Source organism: Oppia nitens, unplaced genomic scaffold (genome assembly GCF_028296485.1).
Source record: "Oppia nitens isolate AA-2021 unplaced genomic scaffold, nextdenovo-longstitch-racon4-pilon3 scaffold7_pilon_pilon_pilon, whole genome shotgun sequence".
Taxonomy (NCBI): domain Eukaryota; kingdom Metazoa; phylum Arthropoda; class Arachnida; order Sarcoptiformes; family Oppiidae; genus Oppia; species Oppia nitens.
The window spans coordinates 3,586,694-3,610,892 of record NW_026533251.1 but is presented as its reverse complement, the minus strand read 5'-3'; the positions used below and the strand labels follow the sequence as shown (position 1 = coordinate 3,610,892).

The 24,199-nt window shown below is 23.0% G+C and overlaps 4 protein-coding genes across 4 annotated transcripts; 1 reads left to right on the top strand and 3 right to left on the bottom strand.

Annotated features, from left to right (window-relative positions):
* Positions 1-8,466: 8,466 nt before the first annotated feature.
* Positions 8,467-11,492, bottom strand: LOC128963114 (uncharacterized). Its single transcript, XM_054309590.1, has 5 exons — positions 11,410-11,492; positions 10,890-11,003; positions 10,739-10,779; positions 9,739-10,487; positions 8,467-9,655 (listed from the first exon to the last, which is right to left on the bottom strand). Exons 1-5 carry the CDS (start codon positions 11,468-11,470, stop codon positions 8,521-8,523), a joined length of 2,100 nt encoding a protein of 699 aa, XP_054165565.1. The 5' UTR covers positions 11,471-11,492; the 3' UTR covers positions 8,467-8,520.
* A 1,660-nt stretch (positions 11,493-13,152) lies between these two features.
* Positions 13,153-15,992, bottom strand: LOC128963694 (uncharacterized). Its single transcript, XM_054310207.1, has 3 exons — positions 15,989-15,992; positions 13,998-14,387; positions 13,153-13,562 (listed from the first exon to the last, which is right to left on the bottom strand). The coding sequence occupies exons 1-3, from the start codon at positions 15,990-15,992 to the stop codon at positions 13,153-13,155; spliced, it is 804 nt and encodes a 267-aa protein (XP_054166182.1).
* Positions 15,993-16,038: 46 nt separating this feature from the next.
* LOC128963693 (uncharacterized) lies at positions 16,039-17,723 on the bottom strand. Its single transcript, XM_054310206.1, has 2 exons — positions 17,589-17,723; positions 16,039-17,459 (listed from the first exon to the last, which is right to left on the bottom strand). Exon 2 carries the CDS (start codon positions 17,431-17,433, stop codon positions 16,039-16,041), a length of 1,395 nt encoding a protein of 464 aa, XP_054166181.1. The 5' UTR covers positions 17,434-17,459; positions 17,589-17,723.
* A 1,164-nt stretch (positions 17,724-18,887) lies between these two features.
* Positions 18,888-23,739, top strand: LOC128963692 (cytochrome P450 2D9-like). The gene is made up of 7 exons (XM_054310205.1): positions 18,888-19,033; positions 19,106-19,230; positions 21,811-22,234; positions 22,360-22,487; positions 22,603-22,870; positions 23,183-23,370; positions 23,555-23,739. The coding sequence occupies exons 1-7, from the start codon at positions 18,888-18,890 to the stop codon at positions 23,737-23,739; spliced, it is 1,464 nt and encodes a 487-aa protein (XP_054166180.1).
* Positions 23,740-24,199: the final 460 nt, after the last annotated feature.

The window sequence follows — 24,199 nt, the reverse complement described above, 5'->3', positions numbered from 1 at the left end:
ATTTGGTAGCTGTCAGTGAACCCAATAATATTAGATTCACTAAATATCTTCAAATATTATATAAGAATAGTTGGAAAAGGTATAGATTTAAAAATATTTATTAAATCTGTTTACTGTATATACAGTACCTGTATATATGATATAATATATACTTAAGAATAACATTTTAAGATCGCTTAAGAAATGCTTACGAATTCATGTACTATATATGCGAAGTAAAACCAAACAATATTAGGGACACTTTAAACATAAATTTTTATTAAAAAAAATATTTCAATATTTTATCTGTTTATATTTGTATTATAATTTTAAAATTGTAAATTACATTCAGTACATTGTATTTTACTGTATTTTACAAAAACAAAAATTGAAATTCTTGTATTTTTCCAACCCTGACGAGTACTGTATAAATGCTATTATATATAGAATACATTGACACTAGAGGTTTATCCGTGAAAAAGTGATAATCAAATATTTTACTATATATTTTATACTAAAATTGCTTTTATATATAAAAAAAAATTGGGTTCACAATCTAAAATCTAATCTTATATATAAAATTACAAAAAATAAATTTTAAAAAGCTATAAAATATTGATAATAATAATAATCTTCAAACATTTTAAAGAACTTAAATTTAAATTAATTAAATTATTACTTAATTAATTTTCATTATTGTCTACTTTTCGTTTAAACAAATCGTTTTCAACAAACTTTTAATTAAAATAATTTTTTAATCAGTGCTTTATGTCATACAATAATAACTACATTACTTTAGCTTTTTATGTAACTATTATATTATTTATTTTAATATTAATAACTATAACTATAATTATTTAGTAAGTAGAATATTAACTAAAAATTATATAAACCGATATATAATATAATATCTACTAATTTTACTAAATTCAATGAACCAGCAATCTATAAGAATTTTAATTTCTTTACAAAATGTCAATGATAAAAAAACAGAGATATTAATTATAAATTATTATATAGTGATATATTAGAAAAGTTTATTTCTGGAATGCATTATAATTAGAGATGGGCAAATAGAAAGTTTCTAATAAATTTCCGTGAGAAAGTTTCTAAAAAATTTATCAGGAATAAATTTCTATAGAAATTTAACTTTATTGTTATACTATGGGATCCCCATATCTATAGTTATTGTAATATTATGGATATTAAAAAATAATAATATATATTGCATATATATTATAGTGTTTTGTAGTTTATTTTATATAATTGGTTAGTGTAGGACGGCCCATGATGGTCATACCACTCCCCTCCAATGGTTTATATAAGTCAACCGAACCCTATTTGAGGGTCACTTGGTTTATGTTCACTTACTTACTTCGTCACTTAGTTTTTATATGAGTTCCCTGAGCCCAGTCTCTCAGACTGAGGGTTAATCAAGATGTATTTTACTTAGTATTTTACATTTGTTAACTAATATTAATAATCAACAATAAAGTTTATATTATTATACATTTTAATTGTGTTTTAATAAACAATTCATACAACTATACTGGTGCTGGTGAGTGGGTGGCGCACGAAACGCTACCACCGCCCAAATCGGGCAATCATTGGTTTCAACAAATGGACGCGTTTGGCGAGTGCTCTACTTTAAAGACCAGTTGTACGACCGGTGCAGCCTTCAGAAGCCGCTAAACCGAGTTCAGCGCAGCGCTTGTATAACAAAGTATATGTTATGTTGTAGATATAATATTATACAAAACAGTATAGTACAGTACTATACAAATGTGATAACTATATATAAAATAATTATAATTATTTAATAATTAATTTTGTAAAATTGTATTCATCATTTTATTATATATATCATACTGTAATTTAATTAATTAATATTTTACTTTAATTAATAATTATAATAATAATAATAATATTTACGGTAATATATTATTTATGATAGTATATCGAAATAACAAAATTAAATTGGGAATCCCATAGATAGAAATTTCTTTTAGAAACTTTCTAGAAATTTCTCTATTATTTTATAAATTTCTCTTTTTTGACAACACTAACTATAGTATTCTAACTGGTATTTAAATGTCATAGTATTAATGTAAATTAAAAAAAATTATATAATATAATTTCTACTAATTTTACTAAATTCAATGAATCGGCAATCTATAAGAATTTTAATTACTTATCAAAATTTCAATGCCAAAAAACAGATATATTAATTATAATGATATATTAGAAAAGTTTATTACACTATAGTAGTCAAGTAAATCAAAAAAAATTTATTAAATAATTTTTAATTAATTATAATATAATGATTTTTCAAAAAATAATATAATATATTCACTTATAATAGTATATAAACTATGTATACATTACTATACTATATTTTATACTATACATAATAAATATAACAATTAATAATTTTTTATTTAAAAGATAAATAACTAATATATCTTTTTATAAAAAATAATGAATAAAATTATACCCGAAGATTACGTTACACTTAAATACAAATTGGATTCATTTCATTTAGAGTCAATTAATTTGATTTTAAATCGAAAAAGGTTTTTTTAAATTATTTAAATAATAATTTTTTGTAATAAATTAAAATCACTTATTAAATGTTCAGTTCCTATGATCTTATTGTCGACGATGGCTGCGGTGACGGCAATGTTAGCAAAATATTGTCAACACAAGTACCCCATAAAAAACTGATAGCCATTGATGTGAACCAGGGGTTACTAAAGTATGCCAAAAGTTATAATAACAGTCCGACCATTGAGTTTTTCCAACAGGACATGACTGTCGGGTGGCCAGAGTTGAGTCCAAGTTTTCGGGAAATGGCTGGTAAAGTGGATCTCGTATTTACCAGTTTTATGCTACACTATTGTAGTAGTGATAAGCGGCAAGTGATGGCCATATTTAGACAGTTATTGAAATCGGATGGACTATTCTGTGGCAATATATTGATTAATCAGGATTTGAATAGAAAATTGTTGGCCAATAAGGAAAAGAGTTCAAAACAATGGTATCCATCACTGGACAGACAGACTGATGAATGGCTAAAAAGTTTAACAGAAAACAAGTTTGTAATTCAAGAGTCAAAACTAATTGAATTGAATGTTACGTTGAATCGCAAACAGATTATTGGTATTTATTCTATATTTAAATAGTATTTAAGTTAATTAATTAATAACTTGTTTTTAATTTTGATTAAACAACAACAAACATCAATAGACTTTATGCCAGTAGTGGTTGACTGTTATCGATGCTATTTTCCGGATCGCCAACAGTTTGACGCCGAAGTTGGCGACCACTTGTGGGACACTGTGTTTGACGCTTTTTTTAGTCCACCCGATGCGGCGCCCAATCCTAACGCGTGGAAAAAATTTTTAACCGACAATACTATTACTGAATTGCAGTACTATTTTCACTGTTTACGAGTTATGGCCAAAAAAAAGTAATAATAATTTATTTTATTGCTTTTTTTGTACCTTTTCTGTGTCAATAAGATAAATCAGATTTATTTATTTTTTTAATATAACAAATATTATGCTAAAGATTTTTTTATTAATAAAAATTACTATATATTGCTAATTAACAGAGAAATACCAGAAATCTCTGACAAAATAATTTCAAATGAGATACAAAAGATTTGGTCAATGGTTCCACAGATTATCGGACGAGTATTGGAAAACATGTTAAATACGGACATTCAAGAGTTGAGACCAAACTTAGAGGAAATGTTAAACTATTTTTTTCGTCAATGCAATCTATACTACGGCCGTATGTATGTATTAACTTATAGACTGCTAACAAATGGTACGGATGATCAACAATCAGCTGATACAGACATAGATGATAACGAACCTCTCTATGCAATGGCAATGGCAGCTGAACTGGTAGTAATCAATATGATTCTATTGGATGATATTATGGACAAATCTACACTAAGATATGGTACACCCTGTTGGCATACATTGGTAATTAAAAAACATATTTTTTATATTTTTGATACTTATAATTACTAATAATAATATAATTAGGTTATAATTATAAATCTTAATGTTTTTTTACACTATTATATTTAAATAGATAATTAATAATTAAATTTTGTTTTCAGCCATCAGTGGGAATGTCTGCCCTCAATGACAGTAATATTATATTGTCAGTGATCAACAAAATTGTCGAAATCTATTACCATAATCATCGAAATTATATGCAAATTGTTCATTGTATACATGAAGTTAGTTTTAAACAATATTCTATCTATTTATTAAATTTTTCTAATTATTGACTTTTAGCTACTAACTTATAATTTTTATTATTTACTTATCCAATCTCCCACTTAAATGCTTATATATATATATATACCCATTCTTAGTTACACACACACACATACACACACACACACACACACACACAAACACATACACACCCACTCCCACAAACATACTGTATATTCATCTATTCATTTATTTTATTTTTATTCAAATTAAAAATTATTTAAACTTTTAAATTTTAAAACAAAAATTGTTTAGTTTGTTGAGAAGATAGCATTGGGACAGGCATTGGATATGACTAATAGCATTGGAAACAACAAATCGGCACAATTAACGAATTACAATATGGATTTATATTATAAAATTAGCAAGCACAAAAATTCATTTTCCTGTTTTGTCTATCAATTTAAACTGGGTAATTGTGTTTTGTTTTTTTTAATAAAAATATTTATTGAGTATTAATCTTAATAACTTTTGAAACATCTTACAGTAGACATATATATTTAATAATTAATATTTGTACATATTTTACTAGAATATAATTAATAATTAATTTTGAGACACTGTTTGTCAATAAAAAACAGTAATTTTTTTTATAAAAGTATATAAAAGCATTTATCTTAATAACTAAAAATATATTACAGCAGACATATAAATTTAATAATTAATTATAATTATTAACAGTTAAATTATAATGTTACTCAACTAAAATTTTATTTGGCTAAAAAATATTTAATAATTTAAAAATCAAATAATATCATTAATTATCTATAATAATAATTAGATACATTAAAATATGTGCTCATTTTTTAAAAATTTAATTATAATTGAGCCAAATTAGTGCATAATTTAGTAGAATATTATTAATAATAAAATTTTAAACATTGTTTTTCAAAAAAAAACTAACCGTAATATAATATATTAAATTTATTTTATAATATATTAAATTTATTTTATAATATATTAAATTTATTTTATAATATTAATATTTAAAATAGTATATACGTTTTATCACAATTTATTTGATTTTTAGTGTCAAAATTTTTGATTTAATCTCACGCTGTTATTCTTAAACATTTTTTTTGCAAACATTTGCTTATTTAATAGTTTTTTATAAAAATGATAGTTTTATATATTTTTGTAAAAATGTAATAATATGTGATGAATATGTGTTTTGAAAATTTATTAAACGGATACTTATTATATGATTCGGATAGATATCGATTTCACGGATCATAATATCTTTAACCGATAATAATATGTTAAACACATATTTTCATCTCTCTAACAATAATAATAATAAAATATTTAGATAAATATATTTTAATGATTTTTTTATTTTTAAATTCATTAGCAATAATAATATCGGATAAATCTGATGATAAAGATCTAGATATTGTTGAAGACTTTCTAATACAGATCGGTATACTTTGCGGCGCTATGAATGACTATCTGGACTATTATGAAGAGTCAATTGGCACTGATATACAGGAAGGTAAATGCACCTGGTTGTTTGTTAGGGCATTGCAATTGGCTAATGATAGACAGCGTGAGGAACTGTTCGCCAACTATGGACACGACGACACCGATCGGGTTAAACACATTAGACGCCTGTACGCCGAGTTAGACATACCGGCACAGCTCAGACTGTTTGTCGACTCTGTGTTTACCAATTTTAGACAACTGGCCACTGGTTCGGGTAATAAACGTCTCGAAGACATTGTCAACAACTTTGCCTACGAGGCCAAAGAGTATGGCATTGTTTGTCACGTTTATGAATAATTTTAAAATAATTTAATTTTATATAACTATAATTATAAAATATTTATTCAAAATTCAATCTAAATTATATTTTTAATAAAATAGACTAATATTAGTTAAGATATATGATTTATAACATCTTTTAAAAATAATATAAAATTGTAGTTTTAATTAATTTAATAAACTATTTAATTATAACTATAAAATTTTAATTAAAAATTTATATATTCCCACTTGCGTTTCATTAGTATTGAAACATTAATTATTTGACATAATTTTTGTAATGTTCAAATTTTATTTTATTTTTTTGTATTTAATTTAATTAGATTAATCATAATTAAAATTTTGAGAAATAATGTGTTCAACATTATATATAAAAATATATAATTATTTATAAGTTTTTCATAATAATAGTTAATATTCTTATAACTTTTATTTAAAATTAAATCTAAATATTATTTTTAATAAATAAACGAATATTAGTCATAATTAGAGCTATGCATTTTCGGGAGTAAAAAATGAAAAAATCAGGAAATTAAATTTGTGTTTTTTCTCATAGTACTAATAATAAATAGTTTATATGTCACAAAATCGGTTATATTTGCTAAAAATGATTTATTTTCAGTTTTTAATTAATTAATTGATTATAAAAATGCATTTAGTTGTTAAGTGCATTTCAGTTTATAAACTGCATTTTGTTAGTAAATTAAGATTGTAAACAAAATATACATTAATTAATTTAAATATTACAGTAAATATTTCTACACTACATATATAACTACAGTTTTTATAGCAAAATATTGTCTAAAGACTGCTTTCCTCTGATACATATAATTAGTGTTGGTAATTTTTCGCAATTCAATTTTCGATTGCCGCAATTGCGGAAAATTGCGTGAAATTGCTTGAAATTGCGCGCATGAGGGAATGTATAAAAATTAACTTTGACAACGTTAAAAATTTTGTTTACAATAGATTAAGAGAGTTTACTAATTTATTATTATTTTTACATGGTTTTTAGATGTCAACATTTTATGATAAAATAATTAAATTTTATATAATTAATTTGTTTTTATTCATATTGCTTTGCCATTTAAATTTTTTAAAAATTATAAATTTTTTTATGTTACAATTGCGATTTTCGCAATCGAGCTTTTTGCAATTGCGGCAATTTCACGCAATTTCCAAGCAATGCAATTGCGCATTTTGCAATCGGTACATCACTACATATAATATCGTTCATTGCTATTGAGTTAATATTGTATTAGATGTACCGCTTATATTGTAATCTTTTAGATCAATTTAAATCAATATTTAGCAAATTTCGGGAAAAAACACACTTAAATAGTGTTTTTCGGGATTTTCTTTAAAAACACCAAAAATCTGGGAAAACAATAGGCGTTAATTTCATTGAAAATGAATTCCCGAATATACATAGCTCTAGTTATAATATATGATTTATAACAGTTTGGCTGAAATCAATAACTGTGTGAATAAATTGTATGAATTGCTATTGAATGGCCTTAAGATACAGTAGCTAATGAATATGCTATAGTCTATTAGAAAAAAAAATTGTATACTAGTTCACAAAAACATTATATTATTGAAGTGTCGGTTAACAGCTTTGTTACCAGTTTTGTTAAATTTGGTAAAATTGTTTATAAATTTTTAAATTTCTATAAAGTATATAATTATTTATATATATATATATATTCGTATATATATGTATATTTATTTATTTATACCAGAATTATGTTAACAACATTGCACACACATACAAATATAGTAGAATAAAATCTATATATTCCAGTTTTATAGTTAATTTTTGGCTTAAAAATTAAAATAAATAAAAAAAATCTAATCCAACAATTGTTTCTCAAAGTCAAGTAAATCTCTGCTCATTTCACCGAAAGTCCGATTCATTGAATAAATATATTTCTCATCAATAAAATCATTGAACTGTTGTTTACCTCTCAGACATTTCTCGCCTTTTGTATATCCATTTCCTCGGGCTAACAGATGGACAGTATGAAAACGGTTACGCCATTGGCTATCGTAACGTAGAAATAGTAGCGGACAGACAACGTTAATATTACAGCCAAAAGCATCGGCAGCTGACCGCTGGACTAATCTTGGATTAATTATGTGTGATATTGGGTTGAATATAATATTTATACAATTTTACTAATTGTTTTTATTTTATTTAATATTAATATTATTTTATAGTATAAATAAACATCTAAAAATAAGTATTTGTTAAAAAAAATTATTAATTTAAAATACCAGAATTTATCAAAAATAATTATATGTGTTTCTCTCAAAAAAAATCTATTTTAACAAACTTAACGTTATTAAAATTTAAATGAATAATTATTTATATTAAATGCCTTTATTTAAATGTTTGAAATATTTAAATTATTATTAATTAATAATTATGAAATTATAAATAATTATAATTTTGAAAACTGTATTAATTTTATCAATTTAAACATTAAGTAAGTATGTGTTGAATTTTTTTACAAGCTTTACGGCTATTGTTTGAAACATTATTATAAAATTTTTTTAAACCTTTAACAATACTATTATTCTGGTTAACCGGTACTTCAATAACTTGTTGTTGTGTTTGTACATGAATTTTGTCCACAATATTCAATTGCATTTTTATCATTTGCTGTATCTTTTGGCCATTAATGGGCAAACTATACAATTTATTAAGACATTTGTCGATATCATCCAAAGTGACGGCTGAATAATTGTCACCATTTTTCTCCATTGAATCGATTATAACATTTTTTTCGTGTTGATATTGTTTTAGCAAACTTTCTAACTGTTCGACCGATTGTCTGGACGACGACTCTCCCGGTATAAGTGCTAAGTTATGTTCTTCAACTCTAATCAAATGTTTGACATAATCCTCGAAAGCGTCGTTAAACGGTGTCAAAGCATTATGTTTGAGAAAAGCGGCGAATTCTGCCATACATTCATTGATAACTTTACTTTCATTTTCAAATTCAATCTGTCTGTCCGCTAATTCCTTAACCATTTCCTGTTGCGCTTCCATAGCCTTTTGTTTATCAGTAATAATATTTGATTTAAACTCATCCCTGCGCTCTGAATTAACTTTTCTAGTTTCATATCTGACATGTAAGTGTGTCATATAGCTGTGTCTACAATATCGGCAATTATTGTCCCGATTACCGAATGCCACACAACCCAATATACCGACATTTCCGATAACGTTTCCGTCGTCGATATCCAGATAACAATGTTCGTGACATAATTGCCGATAATGTTTGAACGATTGGCCGTCGATGACCACAATCTCTACACAGTCTTTATCTTCGCAAACAGTCATCGGATAGTCTAACGGTTTGGACTCGATTTCAATAACGGGTATATAAAGTTCACGTTTCAAGTCTTCAATATTGCCATTGAATTGTTTAATATTTTCTTTTCGTATTTCACATGTTTTAATATTGTCGGCAATATTTTCAGTGATATCAGCCAACGGTTGTGTCAACAATTTGATGGTACGTTTGGCCTCATTTACACTAAGGGTCTCTTTAACATTATGTGGCTTTACATCAGATATATAGCTCATCATTCGTAAGCACTCTTTAACTGATCTAAAAAATATATCATAATTAATACATAATAAATATATATATATATATATTGTTTTTAAATAATTTTTATTAATTTATAATACTTTTCCCAACTATTTCCATATAAACTTTGAATATCTTCATCAAAATTAATATTATTTGGTTGACTGACGGCAACTAAATAACGAAACGACTCGTTATCGAAACAAAATCTATTGGTTTTGTCAAACTTTATCTCAACATTTGGCGGTCTCTGTTTGATCTTATTTAGCGCTGTTTTTATGGGAACTGTTGTATCTCCCGGTGCATAGAAAGTGCTCCGAGCGTTGGTAAACACAAACATTATGTTATCGGCGGCCGATTTGTTCAACTGAGATAACAACTCATTTAGTGTATATAAAAACTGTGCCGTACCTCTTGATTGATTTGGTTTCAATAGTACACATATTCCGTTAATTGTTTTATAATTTGATATAAAATTCAGAATATTTTGAATATTTTGTTTGTCTTTAGTCAGCCCACCAGTATCGGCAATACCGGGCGTATCGATAATATTGAGCCGATAGTCGCCAAAATCAAATGTATAACATCGGGGGTATTGTGTGGCAGATTTACAGGTTTTATCTGTATTTTCCGTATCACTCGGTTCACCAAACGTACAAACCATATCCAAATCAGTTTCCGGATCGGTTAGTGTGAACTTTGTTGGTATCAAACAATGTAATTTGTTTACTGCGTCAACCATTTTGTCAAACAATAGATAATTGACAAATGCATTAATAAATGTTGATTTGCCGACACCAGTCTCACCCAACAATAACATTGTTAATTGTTGATGATTGTTTGTATTAACCTTTTAAGTAATTTTTAATAATATAATAATTTTTTTTTTGATAAAATAAAATTATTTTAATATAATATTTATGTTTAATGATCATAAGTAGTTATATATTATAATATGTCGCTAAAACAACTACATACTAGTGTTTTATATTTTTTGTAGCTAAACTATATTTAATTATATAAATTATGCCTAAAATATAATTTAAACAATTATATTAATATTAAATTATTAATTTTAAAAAATAAAAATTATTATATTACCGTTATAACATCATTATTATCTTGATTTATAAATTCAGAATCTAATATATATATTTATATAAATAAAAATTTTAAAAACATTTAATAATACAATAGTAAGTACTTAAAACATTATAATACTACTTAAATTTTAAATTAATTAAATTATTACTTAATTGATTTATATTGTCGTCAGCTTTTCTTTTTAACAAATTTTTTTGAACGCCTATATCTATATCCATATGACTCTCTAATATGCATTGATTATCAACTTTATTGATTTGTTCTAAATATTAATTTAAGAATTATTAAAAATTTAATTAAAAATTTAATTAAATTATTATTAGTTTATTAAATTATAAAATATTATTTGTGTAAATATTTTAATTATATTTTAAACATTGTTAAATTTTTTTCAGTTACTATTAGTTTTTTAAAATATTATTTTATATATAATAATTATGTGTACAAATAAATATTGTTCAATAGCTATTATATCTAATTGTAATATTTTAAAATAAAAATTAATAAAAGTATTACAAAAACTTTAGACAAGTATTTAAATCTAAACAAATAAACAACTACTAAATAAATAGAAAAATTAAAATTAATAAATTGTAAATAATAGAGATTTTGAAAATTTTGTTATAAAATTTATATTATATTTTAAATTAGAAATAAATATTGCAAACCTGTATTTACTGAATTAATTTCAGTTATCAAATCAACTTCATTAACAGTATTAGCTGTCATTTTTTAAAACTTTTATTAAACACTTGATTATTATACAAATTTAAAATAAAGTTAAATAAAATTATTTAAAAATAACTTTAATATAATTATTAAAAATTATTCATTTTAATTCTATTGTATTTTAATTAAACTACCTGTAATATATTAATTAATTTTTATACATTATATAATATTTTTATTAACCATAGCTTAGTACCATATCATACAATATAAATATATAATCTAAAATTTCTTATAAAAATTCATTAGTTATGATTAATAAACAATAAATATAAATTTCATATCCTGTATTTAAGTATCTAAAAGTACAAAGTTTTAATTTTACTGATTAGTATCAGTTAACATATATTAAAATTATTATTATTACAATAACTAAATATATTTAATATATAATTAATTTTAAAAATATATATATATATTTATTTAAAGTAATTACTCTTTTATTTTGAAATATTTAATGAATAGTCAAAAATTATCAAAATATATTTTAAATATAAAATATTATTTTTTATAAGTGTTGCTTAATTTAATTAAAATATAAAAATTAACTATAATTTAATAAAACATTTTTTATAACATTTATAACATAATAAATAAAATTTTATACATAATATATATATATATATTTTTAATATTTGTGATTAGATTATGAAAAAAATTAAAATACATTTAGATAATACAATATCTAACAATATGACAACAATTACACTTAAATTAATATTTTATAATAAAAATTAATAAATTATTTACATTATTGTGACTCTAAATTGTAACGATTTTTAATTATTAATAATTTAAATTTATAAAAGTATTTATAATAATGATGACAATAAGTCTGTACCGTTTATATCAATTAAAATACATCATTTTGAATGACTTCTTAGCGTAAACTGTTTCACAAATTTTATTTCATTTTTATTTCACAGACTTTACAGAGCACTTACATTATTTAATAATCCTTTATATGTAAACCATTTTACATTCATTTTTATCGGATAAATAAGTGAATATTTTTTATAAATTTATGAAAAACAAGAGTATATATATCAATGATATGATATGATATGATATATTATATCATAATAAAGTTTAAACATTGCTTTACTGTTATACAAAATAATTTTCAATATTAATTCCAGTTTTTTCTAAAATTGTTAACAAATTCGCTACAACTTAAATATATTTGTATATTTATATCACTTTATTATTAGATATTAATTTATTAGTTTTAGATAGATTTAGTACTGTATTATAACATTAAGAAAACTAATATATTATAGGTAACATAATAATATATAATATATTTATTATAATATTTATATGCATGTATATCTTATCATATCTGATATATTAGTTGCATTTATATTAATAAAACTTATTTGTCCCAAACTTGCTTTACCCCAAATAATATAACCTACACATAAAAATTATTTATTTTATTTAAATTGTGTCATAATATATAATTTACAATTGTTATATTTTAAAAAAAACTGTTCATAAAAATATTATTGATTACTAATTTGTAAACATATCTTTTACATTATTTAAATTTTTTTATTCTATTATTAATTATTTAAATATAAATATATAAATCTATAATATAAAATATTAACAAATTCTATATAATATAATTTTAATTAAAAACTAAAATAATATTTACATTAATATACAAAAAATAAAATCTAATCCAACAATTGTTTCTCAAAGTCAAGTAAATCTCTGCCCATTTCACCGAAAGTCCGATTCATTGCATAAATATATTTCTCGTCAATAAAATCATTGAACTGTTGTTTACCTCTCAGACATTTCTCGCCTTTTGTATATCCATTTCCTCGGGCTAACAGATGGACAGTATGAAAACGGTTACGCCATTGGCTATCGTAACGTAGAAACAGTAGCGGACAGACAACATTAATATTACAGCCGAAAGCATCGGCAGCTGTCCGCTGGACTAAATCGGGCCGACGTTTGACTATTTGTGTGGGAAAATGGGCTGAATTACACATCCAACAGTTGTATTGATAGTTTCTGTATGTTTCCAACCATAGTCTCATAAATGTTGCATTTTTTCGGGCAATCAATGTTTGCGAACCTAACAGATAATAAATAAATAAATTTATTAATTGAAGAAATAATTTTTTTAAATAAAAGTTTAATAATGTCTATATATAGTCATAATTGTGTGAATAATTTGTTTATTTATATAAAATAATATTTTTTAATAAAATTTTTTATCATTTATATGTTAAAATGTATTTTTTAAAATATAAATTAAGTATATATTTTTTACAATATTTAACTCCCAATCAATTACTAAATGTTTTAAATGACTAAACACTTATTATAATTTATACTTAAATCTATGATTTTTTATTTAGATATAAAAATATTTATTTTTTAATTATAATAAATCTTTAAATAAGTCTAATATCCTATTGAATACTACCTGTAAATTATATTAATATTTGATTACATTATTTTGTTTTTTTCAGTTTACTGTAATTTCATTATATTTTCATTATATTACCTATGAATTCATCATTGGCTTCAAAATCCAATGTCATATCATTGTTACGATACTCATCCAAACTGTTAACAACATAGACATCAGTGTCCAGATATATACCTCCGTATTCAATGAGTACATTGACTCGGGTATAGTCGGCTGAATGCCATTTAAACATTTGTGGATTAACTTTACGGCCAAATATATGTTTAGACATTTCCCGTTCCTTTAATTCAATCGGTATATTAGTAATGTTTGACAACCGCGACAATCGTTGCCAATACTGGCCACTCAGTTGACGACAATTGCAGTGAATATAAATGACATCCGGTTTCTGATTCTTCACTACCGATAGTATTGACAAATAGTGTATAAATTTCAAGTCAAATGTATTGACTAATACATAGTGTACTATATTTGGTACCAAATAATTATCACTATTTATATTAACATTATTATTATCATTGAATTGATTGTTGTTTTGCTTATCTAAAGCTAGATTATTATCGTCCAAAACATTTGTGTTTTTATAAAATTTACTAAACACTGTAAGTTTGCTAGATGATTTATCATTGTTATTATTATTATAATTATTATTGTAATTAGTTTGCAATATAAATAGACATACAAAAATAAAATAACAAATAATTAATAAATAAATAATTATGTTATTAGAAATTATGCTAAATATAGCCATAATTTTTTATAACTAAATATAACAATACAAATAAATGTAAAATTTGTTTTGTTTTTTTTTTACTTAAAACACTATTTTTACAAATTAAGTTTCAACTATTAAAACAAATATATAAAACACAAATTTATATTTTTTTATTTATAAAATCTATATAAATATAAATTATATTTTCTCATAATTTAATCACGAATTTTTAATTCCACTGACTTTTATTTAAATTACAATTTTTTGGAGTTTTTTTAATAATAATATACATGTATAAGTATATATATATATTTTGTTAATTAATTATTCATGTATTAATAATATTAACAATATATTTTTGTATTAAACAAAATTATTATTAGCTAATGTAATACGTGATTATTGCCTAAATAAACATTTTCATTATATTCATAACAATATAAATATCAAATTTTTTATACATTTAAAAATAATTATAAACAGATATAATAAATTTAAATGTTTTGAATATTTTATTGCTAACTATTTAGTGTAAGTATTTAACTATTTAAAAATAAAAGTAATCAAATTCAATGAAATTACTATTAATAATATTTCATTAGTTTTTTGTCCACTTTTATTGTGTTTATAAAAACTGATATCATGTCTACAAATATCTTCTTCAATGATGTCTTAATCGATGATCCAATCAAACAATCAGTGGTGTATTAAATACAAAAATTAAACGCCTAATGTATAGTCAATGCAATTAATTTATTGCATTCAATGAATACTAAAAACATTAAAAATATTTTGTAAACATATAAAACACATTTTTAATTATTATAACTACACTAAACTTAATAAAAAATTATTTTTGTACACTAAAACCTGTATAATATAAATAACAAATTAGAAATGAAAAAAATTATTTTATTTAATATAAAAAATATATAAATTATTATAATCTGTATAATCAATGTAATAAAAAATAAAAAATTAAATTATTAATAATTGTATAATACGGTATCTATTAAATAATGTTTTTTAACAATTTTAAAATTTATAAATTATAATTGATGTTTAAATAAATATAATTTATATTAAAATAAAGTTAATATAATTACTGTATAAAATATTTTATAGATAAAAAAATTACCGGTAGGTACTTTAATTTCAAAAAAAAAAAATAAAAATAATACTAAACAACAAAATTTACTTTTAAAGTGATTACAGCATTGCAATAATGTCGGAAAAAATAAATTTTAAAAATTTGATTAAAAACAAAACTTAAACCAATATATCTGTATATTTAATAAAAAAATAGTATCTAATATTAATAAATATTTCAAAATTAATCCTAAAATATAACCCATATTTAACATTACCGGTACTAATGATAATACTAGTTATATAACATTTTTAGATAAATGCATGTTTGAAATCAATACCCCTAATAAAATTATCAGAAGTATAGGCAAACGATATGTTAACATTGGTGACCATCGGTTGCCGAGAAATCAGATCACCGATAATTTGGTGGTCGGCAATAACTGGATTATGGCAATCAACTAATTGAACGGTAGTTAAGTGAGACAATCGGGACAGTGATTGCAGTGACACCGGAGTAATGTTAGGTCTATCGATGCAAATGAATTGAAGTCGCGGTAAATGGCGGTCAATATCGCGGAAAAACTGGTCGCCGCAAACTCCTTCACCCAATGATAGTGTCAAATGTGTCAATTGTTTCATATGTTTCAGTGAATCACTGGTTAGTTCCACAATAGTATTATTATCGACAGCAGAACTAACAGAAACATTGTTTCTTCTGACTTCACACGAAATGGTCAGTCGTTTCAATTGTTTCAGATCTTTGCCCAATGTGTCCACCAATTGATTAAACACTGTATGTGTTACTGCATTGACATCTGATATTGATAGTAGTAGTCGACTAATATGTGGACATTGGCGACAAAATTTCTGGCCAATTAGTTCACCAATAAATCTAGTATTAAACTCATCAACAATTAGCCGAAGTCGTCTTAGTTGTGACATCTGTGACAATGACCGAACAAATGACTGGACATCTATTTCCGAGTCAAACTCGACACTAATGACAAGTCTAGTCAATCGGTGGCCATAATCGGCTACAAACCGACTAAACTGATCGTTAGTTGTGTTGTCGTAATTCAAACTAAACGACAGCGACTGTAAAGTTTGCGGTAAAACACAATAATTGTTTTCATTTGTAAATAAATCAGAAATATCAATGAAATTCATAATATTGTCTTTGATCTCCAGTTTCTTCAGTTGCGGCAAATATTGGTTAACTTTGTTGACCACCAGTTGATGATTATCGTTGTGTGTCATCAGTTCAAGTGTTTGCAATTGTTGGCCAAATTTGACCAATAATTTATCAAAAGCCGGTCCAAACTGTAACCAATTGTTACTATCGTTACGATAACCGATGATAATGTGTTTGAGACGCGGACAGTGTTTGATCAATGAGTCGACAATTTGATCAAATATACCGATATTGTCACTAATGACAACCCGTTCAATGTTTGGACACTTTTCGATGATCGCCGCAAACACCTTAACTCTTCGTTGTCTTTCATTCATTGCTTGTAAATCAATTGAAATACACAGATCTGTGTCTAATGTAATACTGGTTTGTCTGTTGAATATCAATGCCGACCACTGTTTGGACATCGATTGTAGTCTTAGTTTGTCATCAATCGGCAGATATTCAAGCAATAGTTGACACAAATCATCGCCGAAACGATCAAACGAGTCGTCGTCAGTCTTCTCTGTCATTGTTTTTGTCTTCAGTTTTCAAATATCTTTATTTCATTAGTTTTTTTATATTTAATAAAAAAACTTTAATTAATTGAAACTAAACTTTATTTTTAAAAATATATATATAAAATAATTTTTAAGTTTAATTATATGATAATTAATAAATAACTTACAGTTATTAATCAAAACTATTTTTGTCAACAAATTATTATTTTTTTGTTAATCAAATAATGTCTTAATCGGTGATCCAATCAATCAATCAGTGATTATAATCACTAAACACAACAACAAAACAACAATCAAAACGTCTATTCAATAGTCAATGCAATCAAACATATAATACAAACAATTATTGCATTTCAATAAAAACAAAACAAATTACAACAACACTAATAAAAAACGTTTATTTTATACTTTAAATGAGATTTTTTTGTTTTGAATATTTATTAATATATAGTGTTATTAATACTAATAGAAATTTTATATACATATATATATAGGGTTTTAATAGATTTTGTACGTTATTTGTGTTCAATATATATTAAACCTGTAATGTTGTAATACCTGTACAGTTACTACAGTATTAATATAATGTATTCAAAGTTTATGTCACATAATATGCTAATAATGTATTTAAAATTATTATTATTAATACCTGTATATATACTGTATATATATATATATATATGTCTTAATGCAAAACTGTTGGTTAATTAACAACACAATTAATTAGAGATTGTTTTATATAATGATATAAATAATATAAAATATTAATACTGTACTTATTATATTATAATTATAACTAGACTGCCAGCTAATTATTGTTTTTAACACTAAAAACCTGTATAATTACTATTTTTTTTTTTAAATTAACACAATTTATGATAATATAAAAGTGGGTTAATTAATATTATTTCAATATAATTAATTATTATTTATTTTGTTAAAAATATTTGATTCATATTAAAACATTTTATTTAATTAAATATATTAATATAACTAAAATTAACTAACAATATAAATTTAATAATAATTAATACTATAATAATAAATAAAAATATTCAACTGTTAGAGTAATTAATACAGAATTATAATTTAAACATTAAATAACTAAATAAAGTAAAATTTATTAATTATTTAATTAAATATTCTTTAATGCATTAATAATGACTAAACTAAAAATAGTAATAAAATTACAAAAAAAAAGTATTATTTTAATGATTTCATAGTTTATTAATTATTTATTAAACATTAATTTGATTTTGAATTATTTGCTTTGATTTTATTATAAAACTAATATTCAAACCACTAGTTTACTTCATTTATTTGAACTAAGATTTATTTTTTTTTACTTAAATTTCAATTATTAAAGTTTCCCAAAACAAGAAAAAATGTTATTATTTTCAATAATAAATTCAATTAGTTATTTTACATTAACAACACTAATATTTCTATTAGTATTTGGTGTTATAATGAAAATCTATGGCCAATATGCTCACCGAAAACGTTTTCCTCCCGGTCCCAGAAATTGGCCACTCATTGGTAGTGTATTTTCCATTACGGGCGCCAATCCTAAAACATTTGCCGATTGGTCCAAAAAATATGGACCTGTTATCGGGTAATTGATTTATTTTAAATAAGTTAATTGATATTTTGAATATATTGTTATTTTTTTTTTAATTAAAATTAGTATACATATGGGTTCCTCTCCAACTGTACTACTTAACGATTGGCCGTCTATTAAGGATGCCCTCTTGCAGGACACAACTCTTGATCGACCCGTTGATAATTTATTTGCATCGGTTGCTCCAAAAGGTAAGACAATTATCTTAAAAAAATTGTTTAATTTTATATTTAAATCATTATAATATTATAATATTAGATATATATATATATATAAACATATCTATATAATATCTAATATATTTATATATATCTGGGTTTGGTAAAAGGGAAAGGTAGGTTAAATCGGTTTACCCCCTCCCCTTTGATTACAAATGTTAGATCTTACCACCCCCCTGCCGAAAATGTTAGGGTGACTCCTAATATTTTTTCTTTTTTTAAAATGAAATTTAATATTAAACAAAAAAATAAATAAATGCTCAGTGAGTTTAAATATAAATAAATAGTATATATTTACAAAATAAATGAATAAAAACTAATTAAATACTGAAAAAACTAATTAATACATCAATTTAACAATCTTTACAATAAATATTATGCAATAAAACAATAAAACTTAATTGTTTTTATATTTAAACACAAAAAAAATAATTATTTAATATGTAAAATAATATGTAGAGATCTCTACTAAGTTCCTTAATATATTTTCCTATTATTTTCCTGGAAAATAATGGAAATATTAAATTTTTATATCTAAAATTTTAAAAAAAAATATATATTTTATGTTCAAAAAAAATTGAAAAGTTTTGTTTACTGAAATCTATAATGGCTTTTTGTGTGTGTGTGTGTGTGTGTGTGTGTGTGTGTGTGTGTGTGTGTGTCTGTGTGTGTATGTGTGTGTATGTGTGTGTATGTGTGTGTATGTTTGTGTATGTGTGTGTATGTCTGTGTATGTGTGTGTATGTGTGTGTATGTGTGTGTATGTGTGTGTATGTGTGTGTGTGTGTGTGTGTGTGTGTGTGTGTGTGTGTGTGTGTGTCTGTGTGTAGCATATTTTTTGCGAATTTTGAAATTCTGACTTCAGATTTGGTTAGAGGACTAATAATAATGTATTGAAAAGTTGCATCAAAAATTATCTATCTCTTCGGGAACATAGACAAAATGGCGGCCAAAGTAAAAAAAAATTAAAAAATTTTTATTAAGCATAGATTTGAATAAAGCATCAAAAACAAGCATAAAAAATATGCATTAAAATTTTGATATTTTTTTCGGGAACATAGAGAAAATGGCGGCCAAAGTAAAAAAAATTAGGTAAAAATTTTAATGTTTATAATTGTATAGAGCATCAAAAATAAGATTATAAATCAAAATTATTAATTTTCAAAAAATGGCGGCAAAAGTATGATTATAGTTGTTTATTTTGTTATAGTAAATCATTTGATACCATACATAAGTAGTTGTTTATTTTGTCATACCGAACCATTTATACCCTACATGACTAAAGTTGAGTTTATTTTGTCATACAGAGTCATTTGAATATATGACTAAAACCCAATGACAATTAATTTGCGAACATAATATTTTATGCAGTCAAGTTTTTTTTCTAATAATGCTTTCTAGCATTCTTAACTGGTTTAATATAAATTGAATTTTAGGGTTACAAATATTTTTTGAGTAATAAATATCTATAAACATTTAATTTTTACTTTTAAGTTAAATGTAATTAATTAGTGTATTTTTTATTGCTTTTTATATGTTTTTATGCAAAACTATTTATTAATTTCTAAACTATTGAAAATATATAAATATTAATTTTTTAATAAAATGTTTTGAGTTTATTAAGAAATATAGTTAGAATTTTTTATTTGTTCAATAAAGAAAATTATAATTAATAATCATATAATGATTTTTCAAAAAATAATATAAATCATTAATTTTATTTATCTTTTTGAAAATAAAACAATATAATTTTTATTACAAATTTATTGTTTTAGATAGATGTGCAAAATCACGGTTATTTATAATTAAAATATATATATTTTTCTTTGAATTAAATCAGTTAAACAATATATATATATAATATTTATATAAGTAAGTAATAAGTTATTCAATATGCTAATAAATGTGAGCCATTTTTAAAAATAGTAATTTTACGATTAATATTTATATGATGACATATATAAAATTTTATATAAACTCAATGACAAAACTATAAAATACAATTAAACTTAATTATAATCAAATTATTTAATAATTTATATTAAAATCAAAAAACTAGAAAAACACATAAACTATTACTGATTCAGTGAATTTGGTTGTATAGTAATCATTATTATTATATATAGTTTTAGGCATAAATAATAAATATTTAAAATAATAACATACAGTATATATATATACACGTAGTGTATATTATTCAGTACATATAATTTTTATATACCCAATTTTTTTGTAATAAATTTATTTTAAATTAAATGTTATATGATTCAATATTTAAATATATATATAAATATATTAAATTGTTGAAAACACAAAACTATATATAATTAAATAATTTATATATATTTATAATTAAATAATTTATATATTTATAATTAAATAATTTATATATTTATAATTAAATAATTTATATATTTATAATTAAATAATTTATATATTTATAATTAAATAATTTATATATATTTATAATTAAATAATTTATATATTTATAATTAAATAATTTATATATTTATAATTAAATAATTTATATATTTTAAAAATGGCAATTAATAGGAATCAGTTCAATGAATGGACAAGAATATAGAGATCAGAAAAAATTTCTAAGTCTTTGGTTTAAAAAAATAAAATCAAAAGGAAAGCCATTACTGGAAGACCTAATTATCGACGAAATTCAACAATTGTTTCATACAATTGATAAGATAATTACTATTGATTTTGAAATACCTGTCCGATCGTTGTTTGGTTTGAGTTTGTTTAACATTGGCAGCAAATTTCTATTAGGCCAACGATTTGATTATACAAACATAGAAATGTTGAAACTAATTGACAATTTTTTTGCTACCAATCCTAATCTGGCTCTTAACTCTATTTTTGGACAGTTTCCCAATGTTAACAAATTTTTGATTAAATATTTTAACTTTTTATTACAAAAATCAGCTAATGGACAAGCAAATATTGATATTTGTACAATAATTAAGTATGATTTACTAATTTTGTTTGTTTTATTTATGTCAAATATATATATATTATATATATATACAGTATATTGTTTACAATAAATTATTATTTATTTATTTATTGTTTAAAAAAAAAATAAATTAGAAATGAAATTACATCACATGAAAAAACATTGGATACAAATAAAAATGATAATAATTACAACCATTATATGGATACGTATATCAGGGAATCTCGAAAACAAAATATCAAAATTGAAAGTTCAGTTAGTTGTATGTCGAAAAAAATCCATTAATTTTTTATAAATACTAATTTAATTTAATTAACAATTTATTAAAAAATAATAATAATAATAATAATAAAACTAACAATATATTTAATTTAAAGCTGGTACATTAGATAATAGTCTAGTAGGCATAATATTTGATCTATACGGTGGTCAAGTATTATCGATGATAAATCCGATTGAATGGTCGCTGGTATTGTTGGCCACATATCCGGATGTTCAGCAAAAAGTTTATCGAGAAATTGTCTCAATTTTGGGTACAAACGGTAGACCAATGTATGAACAAAGAAATCAGTTGCCATACGTTCAGGCGTTCATCTATGAAGTGATGAGATTTAGATCAATTACACCATTGAATTTGCAACGAATGTATGAATTAATTTTGTATTATATAAATTTATATAATTTATTATATAATTAATATATTATATTTATATACAGTTTATGTTACTTAAAAGTTTAAATTTGAGTAATATTATGCAATGCTTTAGCAAGGTATTTTCTATTAACTTTCCTAATATTGGGTAACTGTATAATAAATTACCTTGCTTAGCGTAAAGTTAACTGTACACGATATTACTCAAATTTAAAATTTATTGGCATTATCTGTATATATATATATATATATTACGTTAAATATATATTTATATACTGTATTTGTATCTATATATATAATCACAGGGCAACTGCTGACACTATAATTGGTGGACAATTTGTACCAAAAGGTACACATATATTGATAAACTTTTGGTCAGTTAGCAACGACCCGAACCTATGGGACGAACCGAACCGCTTTCGACCCGAAAGATTTCTCATAGACGGCGAAACCAAATTTGTAAAACCCGAATATCTGATACCGTTTTCATTTGGTATAAACTATTAAAATACTGTATCAATAATATCCTTATTAACATATTTACTAAACATACTATATATACAGTATATATTGATACTATGTGTATATAATTGATTAGTGAAAATATTATAATATTAATTATTACAATATTTTCTATTACATTACATTATATTTCATATTTTTTTTTTGAATAATAGGCAAAAGGACGTGTCCGGGTGAGGTGTCGGCATTAATGCAATTGTTTTTCTATACTATTTTATTAATACAAAAATATGAAATCAAAGCAACAAAAAACACGGACACAACACTTGACTATGAATTTCAATTATCAGTCGCTCCTAAACGTGAACCGGTAGTCGGTTTTGTCAAACGTTATGATTAATACCTTATTATTTTTTGTTTGTTTTGTTTTAATTAACTAATATTTTATATTCATTTTTTTAATAAATAAAAATGTTTATTAAATACATTCACATATATCTACTATTCATTTATAATAGATAACGTAATAGCTATACTACTGTAGTTAATAAACACAAAAAATATATTAATTAAAAAATTTGATCTGAGAATAACTAAAAAAAACTAAATAAATATATATAAAAATAAATTTAAAAAAAACTAAAAAATAAATAAATCAAATATAAATAACAATATTCTACTCTTTGAGTGATTATAATAATAATATTAAATAACTAAAAAAAATTATCGTACCGGTAGTTATATTTTTTCAACAAAAATTTAAATAATGTATATTTACAACAACAACAAAATAATATCTAATATTATTAAATATTTAAAACTAATAAAAAACAAGTACTTAATCAATACTATTGTTATAT

Coding starts and splice junctions, on each gene's coding strand:
- LOC128963114 (XM_054309590.1), bottom strand. CDS start 11,470: ATGACAGCTAATACTGTTAATGAAGTTGATTTGATAACTGAAATTAAT. Junction 11,004..11,409: donor AATTAATTCAGTAAATACAG/GTTTGCAATATT, acceptor ATTAATATTTAG/AACAAATCAATAAAGTTGAT. Junction 9,656..9,738: donor TATGGAAATAGTTGGGAAAA/GTATTATAAATT, acceptor TATATTTTTTAG/ATCAGTTAAAGAGTGCTTAC.
- LOC128963694 (XM_054310207.1), bottom strand. Junction 13,563..13,997: donor AGCCAATGATGAATTCATAG/GTAATATAATGA, acceptor ATTATCTGTTAG/GTTCGCAAACATTGATTGCC.
- LOC128963693 (XM_054310206.1), bottom strand. CDS start 17,433: ATGACAGAGAAGACTGACGACGACTCGTTTGATCGTTTCGGCGATGAT.
- LOC128963692 (XM_054310205.1), top strand. CDS start 18,888: ATGAAAATCTATGGCCAATATGCTCACCGAAAACGTTTTCCTCCCGGT. Junction 19,034..19,105: donor AAATATGGACCTGTTATCGG/GTAATTGATTTA, acceptor AATTAAAATTAG/TATACATATGGGTTCCTCTC. Junction 23,371..23,554: donor TCTGATACCGTTTTCATTTG/GTATAAACTATT, acceptor TTTGAATAATAG/GCAAAAGGACGTGTCCGGGT.